Raw genomic sequence first — 13017 nt, 5'->3', positions numbered from 1 at the left:
CCTCTTGGAGAGTCTTCAGTTGGAAAAATGTAATACCATTTGTTTTGCTCAAAAAGGTCAAATATTTTGATCAAACTGACTGCTGGAGATCCTGTGGCAGATCACTTCCACATTTTTTTTTTTTGGATTGTACCTCTGTGGCTCCATTTAGCACAAGAGTTCATAATAGCCTATCACCCCACAGAATGAGAGCTGGTGCATCTCAGAAAATTAGAATACTGTGGAAAAGTCTATTGCCCTGCCAAGATTGGGAGATTAAAGGCTCAGGAACCATTGCTGATGTTTTGATTTAATTAGCTGATTAGAGCTCTTCTCAGGTCGACATTACAGCTCATGGAAATAAAAAATCCAGCATCTCAAAATATAATAATTAAGAATCTATAATACAGTAATCATCAAGATTAGAATAATCAAGATTTAAACAAAAAAGACTTGAAATATTTTACTTTATGTATAATGCACCTGTATCTTGGCAATCTTGAGGAGCTTCAATGTACAAAATGAATGAAATATCTGTTGAGAGTATAATAATAACTAATAAATAATCCAACGATGAATGACTAGATTGATGTGGTTTATAATATATATAATATGGAAAGAATTACATTCACACGGCGAACCCAAAAGAACAAATTTCATGAAAACTGGTTGTTATGGCTCCTATAAGTATGTGTATAGTGACCAGGAACACTTTTGGTTGTGTGTGGTCTGTACTTTGAAAACTCAAAAAAAAGAGTAAATTACAAAAAAGCTGAAGCATACAACTGATATGCATTTGTGGTCCCATTATATGATCCCAAAGAGGTGGGCCTTATGTATAGCCTTATCCCCAGCTAAGAGACCAGTGTTTAGTTTCCGTATCATTACAGTAAGACCAAGGGTAAAATCTGATCAGCTAGATCAGTAAAACAAACACGACATATGCACAAATGTGTACAAAAGTGTGAGGGCACACACATGCAGCTGTGCAGACACACACACACAAACACACACACACACACGCACACACACACACACACACACACATACACACACACACACACACACACACACACACACACACACACACACACAGAGAGAGAGAGAGAGAGACACACACAAATTATACACAGACACAAAAAGATCACCTATGGACATGCTAGCATCTTACTTGTCTGCAGTTGTATTGGCACATTCAATTACTAGTAGGCCTAATAGAACTTAATATAGACATTCTTCAAAGCATTTCCAGCAGTTATTATATTCTGCTGTTCCCATGGGAGACCCTTTTCAGCGGTTTGTAAAATAACTCTTATCAGATGTGGAGTCTTATGACATGGAAGTTGTCAGTCGGCTTAGTTTAGACCCTTGATACAAGCGCAGATAAGTGTAGATAACACTGTGGCTGTGCTTAACTCCAGATAGTGAGATGGACTACTCAGGATTCTACAACAAGCCAGATGTTCAGGTGAAGCCAGTAGTTTTGTAGTGAAGGCTAAAAGCCTGGAAGTTGACATATTATGTGGATCTGGATGAATAATTCATTTAAAGTACACATAGTAATGTAAGTGTTGTCCCCAGCAGTAGACTAAACACTGATCGGTGCATGTATGTGTTGATGTGTTGATATACATCAGCGATTCAACTTTTGGTTGGCCCTTTCATACAGTAGGCCTGACACCAAGATAGCGACAGTTAGCCTTCTCCTCCTTGAAATAAACCCTAGTTTCACAAGCGGCCCCTACTTTCTGGTCAGAGCCGCATATAGATACTATTTCTTGTAAGGTCATTGTGCCCCCTACAGGGCAATTGGAGATAAACCAAAAAGGCAGCGTGCATAGACAAGGCCACAGACATACTGTAATCATCACCTTTCTTAGCCAGGGCTGAGTCAATAGTGAAAGTAGTACTATTGGCTGTCAGAAGGTTGGGCAACACATGGAAATGGTAGTAGGAGTTTGCATTTTTGTAGGCCAAAATTCATTTCCATAGGGAAATTAAACTGTTAGGTTAAAGTGGTGAAACAGTAAGCACAGCAGTACCTCTAAATAGAATTTACGTCAGATTGTTAATTTTGCATCAAAACACACACCATTTTTTTTTTCTCCTGAAGACACAGTGTGCTTGGAACAAGAAAAAAGACCTGGTAGCACATGGGATTTGCTGTGTTGGGGACAGCTGAGGTTTTGAAGTCTTTGTTAGCACCTGAGCCATTTTCATTCTACACTCTCCCCTTCTGTAGCTGCACACACACACACACACACACACACACACACACACACACACACACACACACACACAGACACACACACACACACACACACACACACAGACACACACACACACACACACACACACACACACACACACACACACACACACACACTCACACACACACTCACACACACACACACACACACACACACACACACACACACACACACACACACACACACAGCAACACACTTGTATGCACGTGCACACATTTTGGGTTGTGTAATTTGCATGGCTCAGGAGGGGGAGTTGTGGAGTCGTGTCAACGGAAGTTCATCTCCTGGAGACACTGAATAAGATAAGAGCCTAGGATGGGTCACTAAACTTTGACCTCTGACCCCACCTGATAGTGAGGAGAAGTGAAGTGCTAGTGACTGTTACAGTAAATGCCAAAATAAACTCAGTGTTTTGCATGCATCAAAAACGTTGCCTTAGCCCACGATATCACACACTGTAACTGGTATGTGGTAAAGCACTGATAAACAGTAAAACCTGACAGTAGGAATTGGTTTAGAAAATGATTGTCCCTACAAACATGTCACATTCTGCCCCACTACGTAAGGAAAAAATACCCAATGTAATCTATTGAGTATGTACACACACCCACACACACACACACACACACACACACACACACACACACACACTCCATGTCATTCATTATTTAATTTCATTTATATACACATTATCTCATTAGATACTGTAGCTCAAATGAATTATGAAAGTGAACACAAGCGAAAGACGACATCAAATCTTCAAATATGCATGCACACACACCCAGACACACAGCCTATATCGTATGCTGCACTGTACTAGGCTGTACTAGTCTCCTCTAGAATATCCTCTATTCGATTCTAAACATATTTTATTGACAGCTAAACCAAATGGAATTGAAAAGATAAATTATCATGGACATGCGATAACTCGTAAGTGTATATTTTTCTATATTTAGAAACTATGTTCATTTTGTGAAAAGTTTCTCAAGCACCTGTTCAAAGTAGCTATGTACTATCGTCACTGTGGCACGGTTAACGGGATACGTGAGCATTTGCAAACACCAGATTGTGTTGGTTGTCATCATCCCTCAGCTTTGTAATGCACATGTACTGTCCCCATCATTTCTCTACTGTAGCCGTGCAGAGGACTGGTGTACAGAGTGTCTATGTTGTGCAGCACTGACTTGCTGCGGTTGCATGTACCTGCAGTTCCAAACTTCACTTGCCGGACTGAGACAACCTCTGTCAGAGGAATCCAACACTGACCATCATTCCCTGGGACTACCAAGAGCTGCGATCCGGAGCGATATTCATCACTCTTTGACCATTTGAAGAAGAAATAACGCACAAGCACGCACAAGCCCTGTATGGTCAGTGTGAGGCTGGAACAGACAGAGCGAGAGCAGCTTCAGGGGGAGAAGTGGAGATGTCTATCGAGTGTTTCCTTATTTTTCAGCAGGAAGGCCCGGGCTTGTTGACTTCCCCTCCACTCCCTTCCTTCCTGCTCTCCGAAGGTACTCATCTGAAAAATGAGAACAAAGTGATTGTTCCTGTTCTCTTTCTTAAGTCTCTTCACATGCTGCAAGAGAAAGGGCTCATTGTCCATCAGGACAGGGACAGGAGAAGGTAGGCACTGCAGACCGTGCACCACACACACACACACACACACACACACACACACACACACACACACACACTCACACACACATACACACTCACAGGCAGGCAGAGGGGTGTGTGCAGGGCTCCGTAGTGGTAGCGGCCACTGCTGCTGTGGGTTGTGAGTGGAGGGAGTGCTGTGCTGGCTGATCTGGGCTTTGGAGAGAGAGGACGGGGCTGTGCTGCCAGTCCTCCATCTGGGTGCCTGAGTCAGGGCTGCGCTGACATACACACCTCATTACAACATCTGCTAAGCATGGGGGCTTCAAACATGTGGTTCTGATGTGCAGAGATGATCAAGAAAGATGTGCTGTGATGTCCTGCTGCAAGTTGTTCTTGTCGAGATTTAAATGTGTTTTTCGGATTGTTAGCTGGCTTTGAGCTGAGTTTTGGTTCTGCTTAAACCTTTCTTTATTTGTTGATGCGAAGACTTTCTATATACCTTCAGATTGTATCATTATTATTTGTAAAGAATTGTAATTTAAGAACACTCCAATTTAAAAACACTGCAATTATAATATTATTTTCTAAACTGACCACAGCATGGCTAAAACCAGTGTGTGTATGATAATAGTGTTTGCTAGGGTAACAGTCATACAGTTATCAGATGTCTCTCATGAAAAACTCTTGCGGTTTGTCATTTCTTTTGTTTGTGTAATATTTGCAGCAACAGCAACAATTTATAATATGTACAGTATATATATATATATATATATATATATATATAAATGATAGCTATAAATATAGTTTTATATATATATATATATATATATATATATATATATATATATATATATATATATAACTATATTTAGAGCTATAAATTAGTTCTAATTAGATTAGTATAATAGGGTAGCATCTAATAAGCGGATGCAATGGTTGTCTCATGAAGTGCTAGAATAATAGACGTCTCCAAACACATTTTGTGGACAGAAGTGCATCAGTTCCCATGCTGCTGTCCTTCCTCATTTGTTCTCATAAATACACGTATCTCTCTGCCGGACCGTCACGGTTAGAGTCATTGCAGGGAGCGTTGAAAGGAAAAGGAGAAAAAGAGAAGTGCAAACCCTCTCGTCAAAGTCAGGCAGAATGTATGGAGAAGCGAAAAGTGAGAGGGAGTGAAAGGTGAGTCTGTTGGCGTGGACTGGACTTCCTGTTGCAGGAGGATTTGATACCTGGTTTGGTTGCAAGGAGAACTGAGAGGAAAGTGTGCAAAAGACTTGCAGAGGATGAGGGCTGGAAAAGGGTGTGTGTGTGTGTGTGTGTATGTGTGTGTGTGTGCGTGTGCGTGTGCGTGTGCGTGTGCGTGTGCGTGTGTGTGTGTGTGCGTGTGCGTGCGTGCGTGTGTGTGTATGTGTGTGTGTGTTTGCCTGCGTAGTGGCATCTGTATTTGTTTGTTACTTTTCAAATGTGAATAACCATAAGCCCTTCATCATCACTGCTTGTCCTTAAGAATTAAGCACTAATGTGATTGCTAGCTAGTGTGAATAAGTAAATAATCTAAAGTAATATAGCCTACCTAATACAACCAAGCTTCACCACAACATTTCTAAATATGCTTTAACAAAAAAAAACGTAACTGAAATCTTTGAAATATCTCATTGTGTTTGTGTACTAATGTTGTAATTCCGGTCTATGTGCAGGCAGGGGATGGATGATAGACCACAGTCTTACTCCGAAAGTGAAGAACTGAAACCTGTTTTGCAAAACACTTTGTGCAAACTCACAGAAATATATCACCTTCACCGAGCAGAAGTACCCATCGCCTTTCAGAATGGACCAGCGGAACTCCTCCCCTGCTGCCGAGGTGCCCGGCAACAAACGGGAGACCAGAAGCCCCAAAACCATTGACCTCTCCCACCTCTCCCGCGCCCTGACCCTGCCCTCTCTGCTCTCCCCCCGCTCACCCCCCACGCTGCCCCTGGAGATGGTGGACCTGAGCCGGCTGCACCTGCAGCGCGCCCTGGCCAGGTACGACGCACCTGTGCAGGTGAAGCAGGAGATGGTGAAGCCCATGCCTCTGTGGCCTTCTTCTCCTCTGCTCCTGACCAGGCCGCCCCTCTCCTCAATGTACCTGTCCCCTCTTCCCCCCAGCATGCTCCCCTTCCCCTTCTACCTGCCCGGCCCGCTGATGCACCTGCCCCCGCGTGCCCTCCACCCTGGCCAAGCCTTCAGGTATGACCGCGGGGAGGAGGAGGGCTCCAGCGGCCGGCGGGGGTTGGCCCCCGCGGAGCGTCCCACCGTCCACATCGACGAGAGCTACCTGGTGGAGGTGGGCGATGGGCAGAGGCGATGGCAGTGCCGCGTGTGCGACAAGTCGTACACCTCCAAGTACAACCTGGTGACGCACGTGCTGGGCCACCGCGGCATCAAGCCCCACGGCTGCCCGCTGTGCGGCAAGCTCTTCAAGCAGCTGAGCCACCTGCACACGCACCTGCTCACGCACCAGGGCGCGCGGCCGCACAAGTGCCAGGTGTGCCAGCGGGCCTTCACGCAGACCAGCCACCTGAAGCGCCACATGCTGCAGCACAGCGCCGTCAAGCCCCACAGCTGCGGCGTGTGCGGCCGCGGCTTCGCCTACCCCAGCGAGCTGCGCGCCCACAGGGCCAAGCACGAGCGCGGGCGCGAGAACGTCTGCGTGGAGTGCGGCCTGGACTTTGCCACGCTGGCGCAGCTGAAGCGCCACCTGACCGGGCACCGCGGGCCCGTCTCCTACAGCTGCACCGAGTGCCACAAGACCTTCCAGTACCCCAGCCAGCTGCAGAACCACATGATGAAGCACAGCGACGTGCGGCCACACATCTGCAGCGAGTGCGGCATGGAGTTCGTGCAGTCACATCACCTCAAGCAGCACGTGCTGACCCACAAGGTAAGGAATGTGTCAAAAAATCATCAAACACCTTCACGGAAGTCATTGAAGAAATACTAGTAATGTTGTTTACTGTAAAAGCTTTAAGATTATGCTGGAACATGAATGGAGAGAAAAACTACTAAAATGTTTAGAATTCATCATTTGATAAAAGAATATCATTTGACCTGTCTGGTCAAAGAGGGGTTTGCTTGTATATTGGTCCATATACAGTATGTTAGTCGTGCTCCAAGGTAAGTTTGTATACTTTAAAAGCAACTCCTGATGCACTAGGCACACATTCACTTCTATAAACAGTTTGAACCATCTAGTGTTTAAAGAGATGAGCTTGATTAAGTACATTGTAGCAGATGTAATTTTAGCTCAAGCTGAGATGGAATGGATCCAGATCCAAAATGAAACCACATCAAGAACAACAGAATGTACAAATGCATGCTGGGAAAGATCTCCTAGGCCAGATTCACCTATTCCATGTAGAAGCATAGATGTACATGACATCCAAAATACCTCAATCCAGCTATCTATCTATTTACTACAGATTGCATTATTTACAATAGCCAACAATACATGACAACATCCTGAACAGCTCTACACCCTGCATTTACCTCACTTGTTTTAAGAGCCGCCCAGGATCTGCAGCAAACACACCCATGTTTTTCCGCATTTCTGAGCTCTCCCCTCCCCTCTCTCTCTCTCTCTCTCTCTCTCTCTCTCTCTCTCTCTCTCTCTCTGGTCATTCGTAGGGAGTGAAGGAGCACAAGTGTCGGATCTGTGGCCGCGAGTTCACCCTGCTCGCCAACATGAAGCGCCACGTGCTGATTCACACCAACGTGCGCGCCTACCAGTGCCACCTGTGCTATAAGAGCTTCGTGCAGAAGCAGACGCTCAAGGCCCACATGATCGTGCACTCAAACATTAAGCCCTACAAGTGCAAGGTGAGCCCTCCTGGGTAGCCCCTTAACCCAGAGCAGACTCAGACCCAGTCCAGAGTACAGGCCCTTACATGTCCAAGGCTCTGCTACAGCCATTTATTAGAGTGTTCCACATTTTCCGCAGATATGAGAATTAGGAATGTTTGAGGGTAGTCAGACCAGGCTCAATGAGACTGTGATGTTGTGGCGCATGCATAGCCCTGAAACAGCATAAGAGATGCCCTGCGTGTCTGTGACAGAGGGGAAGAAATAAGACAGTTTGCAGTGATGACCAGATAGCTCAGGTTTTTGGCACCAAGCGTCTCCGCGTCCATAGGAAGGATATCCCTGCACAAACTGCCCCTCTAACAATGGCCGCCGGGTCTCCTGGGAGCAGGGCCCGCAAATAGATTTCATCTCGCTTTCTGTGGTGCGCCGGGGCCGCTTCCTGTTTTCTCACGGTCCTTTTGGACAGTGTACAGTCCCTCTCTCCTCCTGAAGGAAAGCGCCACCCTAATAAAAAAGAATGCAGAGGAAGGACAGAGCAGAAGTGCCCTTCCCTGCTCTCCTCTGGCCTGTCTGCACACCGCTTCCTCTCTCTCTCCTTCTCATTCTCGCCATCTCACTATCTCTCTCTCGCTCTCTCTCTCTCTCTCTCTCTCTCTTTCTTTAAGCTACATTCTTCCTTTCTTTCTCTCCTGCTCTTCCTTTCTCTCCTTTTTCCTCTCTCCCTCCCTTCCTCTCTCCCCTTTACGCTTCTCTTTCTATTATTCTCTCTGTCCAGCCCTCTCTCCCCATGTTTGTTCTCTTCTCTCACTCTCCTCCCTGTCCAAGCTCCTTCTCCACCCCCCCCACTCTTACCCTCCACCCCCCCCACTCTTACCCTCCATCACTATTGTTCTCTTCTCTCTCTCTCTCTCTCGCTCTCTCTCTTTCTCTCCCTTTCTCTCACTCTTCCTCATTCATAAGTACACCCATGACTCCTTAACACAGTCTCTTGGAGGAGGCTTCCCATGTCTTTGTTTAGTAACAAATAAGGACTGAGGTGAAAGATCAGCTAAGAACAAAGTTAGAGCTTGCTTCTTACACTGTCTTTCTTTTTTTTTACATGAAGTGATTTGATATAGTTGTAAAACAAACTTCTGTTTTTTTTTCTGAGAGCAGAGATGAATTCTCATAAATCACACGCTTTCATTTTGCCTTCAGGTGAAACTAACCACTCATCAGCTCATTTCTGTTATCTACTTCTCTTGGTGACTCATTCCAATACTTCAGTTTTACCTGTGGCCTCCACCACTTCTCCAGGGGTGCAACTGTGTATGATGTGGTGACACGTGAAGTGACTCTCCCTCTCTCTGTCCCCAGCTGTGTGGGAAGGAGTTCAACCGCATGCACAACCTGCTGGGCCACATGCACCTGCATTCGGACAGCAAGCCCTTCAAGTGCCTCTACTGCCCCAGCAAGTTCACGCTGAAGGGGAACCTCACGCGGCACATGAAGGTCAAACACGGCATCATGGACCGGGGGCTTGATGCTCGAGGTGAAATGATTATGCAGTGTGTGGGTGTGTGTGCGTGTGTGTGTGTGTGTGTGTGTGTGTGTGTGTGTGTTTTGTGTGTGTGTGTGTGTGTGTGTGTGTGTGTGTGTGTGTGTGTGTGTGTGTGTGTGTTTGTGTGTGTGTGTGTGTGTGTGTGTGTGTGTGTGTGTGTGTGTGTGTGTGTGTGCACAAAATGTTATGTTTTGGTCTTGTCTCTATGTCTTTCGCTAAAGTATCATGATTGACCTACGTCTTGTTTGTTGTTGTTTGTGTGTCTGCAGTGTTCCGACGGCGTAATCGACTTTGTCTCTCCACCCAGCTGGGTCTGCTGGCCAGGTTTAGCCAGGACGAGCCCTTTGACCTCTCCAGGAAGACCCAGCCCGTGGCAACGATCCGTCTGTCTCAGTCGGACGGTGAGAGTGTGCGCGGCAGCTCGTGTCAGGAGGAGGACGAGGACAGCCTGTGCCGCCTCAGCCAGTGCAGCCCGGAGCCCTACCAGCTGGAGGGGGAGCCGCCCGCAGGGGCCCTGGAGGACGTTCTGGAGGAGTCTCCACGGGTTCCACCTGAGGAACCGGCAGAGCATCTGGAAGAGGAACCAGAGGAAGATATGGAACCTGATGATGATGAAGACGATGATGAAGAGGAAGAGGAAGAGGAAGAGGAAGAGGAAGAGGAAGAAGAGAGGGAGGCTGTTTGTGATGACTTTGAGAGAAGAAGTGAGAAGCAGCAGGAGCTGTGGGCAGATAGGGGGCAGTTTGAGCATGTGCGGCGGTATTGTGGCAGTCCCCAGACCTCAGCCTCCTCTGTCCAGGACCAGGGACTCTATGATGACAAGTCTTACAGGGGTTCAGATATAAGCTGTGAATGAGGCCTCACTCCTGTGAGTACGTGAGGAACATAGCTGTGTAAAAATATATGAGGGATATTCAAACATGCCTGATTAATGAGCTATTTTGATTTGTTTTAAGTAAAATAATAAAATTCTATTTTTAAAATAATATAATGTTTTTATATTTCTATATGGCTTTATGTAATTCTGCTAATCAAATGACAAATGTTTGTTTTGAGTTCAGAAATAATGTATGTGCTAACATCAAATATTGATTCTAATGATCAATCATTGTCATTGACTGTTGATTTTGTGTGTCATTATTTGTCTTTATGTAGCATGATTAATGTTCAGTATGCTAATTAACCTCATAAATGTGAGTTCTTAATTGAAAATAAATTTGCTTTCATTCTGCTGTGAACTGCCTATGGAATTAACAAAACATACATTGATACATTGACTTAATAAAATGATTTTATAACATTTTGAGTTGCCTTTGTCTGTTACACTGTTGTTCTTGACAGTCAGCCACATGACTTCTCAATATACACGATTTGTAAGAATACTGATTATTTATAATGTGTTGTTGCAGTGCTTTGCTTTTAAAATTGAGTTTGCATAAATTATAACTAAACTACACTACAGTACATTGAGTTGTACTAGTCCTGATGTGTTGCATTAAACCCCTCTTTATTAAATAAGTTCTTGTGTGGGAACCATTTTGCAGGAGTCTGTATAGCCAATGGACTGAGTGAAAGTGTGAAGTTTTGAGGAAACAGACTTGGTTCTTAGTGGGTGAATGACCATTTCCTGTGCTCTCAACTCTGAAACACTTTTGCGAACGACCCACAGGGAAAATGTATTGCCACAGCGAGTTTGCTTGTTTAAGCAAGTTTAAGTGGCCCAATTAACCCCAAACCAAGGGACAACAGGTAATATACTCATGTTTGTTAGGCTATGTGTGTTGTTTCTGGATAACAAGAATATGCAACATGTTTTAGATTTAAATCCAAATAAAAAGCTAAAATAATTGTACCATAATATGTAATTGAAGAGTTCAGATGCAAAACCCTCTAAAATGGCACCTCCGTCAAAAATCAGAATGCTCTCCACACATATACGTTAATCAAATAATTTAGCTTCAAAACCTGCTAAATACCACTTTCTTCCTCGTCTGAAATATCGATATAGGCAAAATTCCATAGCCTAATAAAAAAATGCTAATTTAAAAGAGAAGTGGTCAGACAGATTTAATGTGTGTCTGTGTGTGTGTGTGTGTTCAAAATTGTATGTTTTGGTCTTGTCTTTACGTCTTTCGCTAGTATCATGATTGACCTCTTGTTTGTTTGTTTGTCTGTCTGCAGTGTTCCGACGGCGAGGGTTTAGCATTTAGAGGGTTTAGCATCTGAACTCTTCAATTCATGTCCGTTTCCAAGTTTTTTCCATTTTATTTTGCTATAGCCACATACCACAGAATATGGGCCAACATTTGAAGACATACTCTTCCATCTCAACACTTCTCCATGACAGAACAAAAACTTTCTCTGGAAGAATAGGAAACGTGGAAGAACCACACTTTCCCCCCTGTACCACCTAAGTAGATCAAATGACAAGCTGCATCTCTGCAAGTTGTCCTATAGACCCCACGCTTGACCCTTCCAGATTTATCTACAAACATTCATTGTTTAATGGCTTTATAGTTTATTTTTGCCTGAGAAGAAAGTGGGGTTTTTGTGTTAATGAAAACGTGAGGCTTAAACTGATTTTGTCATCATTTCCAAAAAGTAGTTTTACCATAGGCCTTGTTTATTTTTACAGTTATTCAGTATGATTTTGATTAAATAAAATAATGCTGAGTTATAAAATCATTGATTAAACTTTGCCCATATATAAGATAAAAGATTTGGGAAGATGACATGGCTACATCAGTGACAACTGAATAATTTGCCAGTTTTGTTTTCTTTCTTTTTTTCAGTTGGAAAACCTCACTGATACATTACTTGATATGTGAATACATTTCAGCCCAAGATGTGGCTCAGTGACAGAGCACAGTAGCTGGGAGCTTCTCCATTTTCTCCTGATCCCAAGGGCAAGCGACTGACCTCAAACCATGAAGTGAGCACTAAGGGGAAGTGCATGCATCCCTGTCTTCTCTCCTCATCACCTCAACCGTTCACTAGGTAAGAGTGAAAACATGATGTGTGGGGCTCCAGAGGTGGGTAGCGCTGCTCTGGCCTGCTGAACTGAAACCAGCCATCGATCTTTCTCACTAACAGAGGCTTCTGCAAATTAGCCCATACAGAGAAAGGTGTGATGAGACAGGAGGGGGGAAAGTGAGAAAAAAATGATGTGAATCCTTTGCTGTTTCATCCAGAGGTTTTCCCACTTCTGCTTTTGGCTAAGATTCATTTTTGGTGTGGCATTTGTGTGATGTGGCTCTTAAAGTAGGCTATATGGTCAGTATAGACAGATAGATTGATAGATTTAAGGCATCCAGTAGCTTTTTACAACCATAACACAACAAACACACTCACACACACACACACACACACACACACACACATATATATCTCATGCATAAACATCACTCACAGAAATGTAAAAATGAAGAGCATGTGAAGTGATTGCAAAGGTCTGATATGGACTACCATGTGATGCATTGACCATGATACGGTGCTATGGTGGAGTGTGTGTAATGGTGGTAGTGCAAAAGTGAACAGTGCAGGGATTGAACAGTGCAATAACTTTGCTTGTTGTTAAATATTAACTATGGCTATTAAAAGACAAGAATGTAAACATAATAGAATTGCTTAACAAAACAAGAAAAAGAATATACTTTAAGAACAATATATAACAGGGTGGAGCCTTGGTCTGAGTGGGAGAAACAATCAAAGTCGATGATGCAGACACGCACAAGGATTAGAGAAGCTATCAGTGTAGGAGACAAAAAATGTCTCTGGTTA

General features: G+C 44.2%; 1 protein-coding gene across 3 annotated transcripts; it reads left to right on the top strand.

The window, feature by feature from the left end:
• Positions 1-3724: 3724 nt before the first annotated feature.
• On the top strand, positions 3725-10537 carry znf366 (zinc finger protein 366). 3 transcript variants are annotated; one of them, XM_076269669.1, is made up of 5 exons: positions 3740-3875; positions 5552-6777; positions 7521-7712; positions 9054-9228; positions 9507-10537. In XM_076269669.1, exons 2-5 carry the CDS (start codon positions 5683-5685, stop codon positions 10091-10093), a joined length of 2049 nt encoding a protein of 682 aa, XP_076125784.1. In that variant the 5' UTR covers positions 3740-3875; positions 5552-5682; the 3' UTR covers positions 10094-10537. The 3 variants fall into 3 exon arrangements, with proteins under 3 accessions (XP_076125786.1, XP_076125784.1, XP_076125785.1); XM_076269670.1 differs by lacking the exon at positions 3740-3875 and adding an exon at positions 4818-5033; XM_076269671.1 differs by lacking the exon at positions 7521-7712 and having other exon boundaries at positions 3725-3875.
• Positions 10538-13017: the final 2480 nt, after the last annotated feature.

The sequence above is a fragment of the Alosa pseudoharengus genome, unplaced genomic scaffold (assembly GCF_046254945.1).
Source record: "Alosa pseudoharengus isolate Yale_2024_CS ecotype anadromous, Long Island Sound unplaced genomic scaffold, YU_APseudo_1.1 YU_APseudo_1.1_scf_6, whole genome shotgun sequence".
NCBI classification, from domain to species: domain Eukaryota; kingdom Metazoa; phylum Chordata; class Actinopteri; order Clupeiformes; family Clupeidae; genus Alosa; species Alosa pseudoharengus.
The sequence above is the reverse complement of the archived record's forward strand: the minus strand, read 5'-3'. Positions and strand labels throughout refer to the sequence as shown.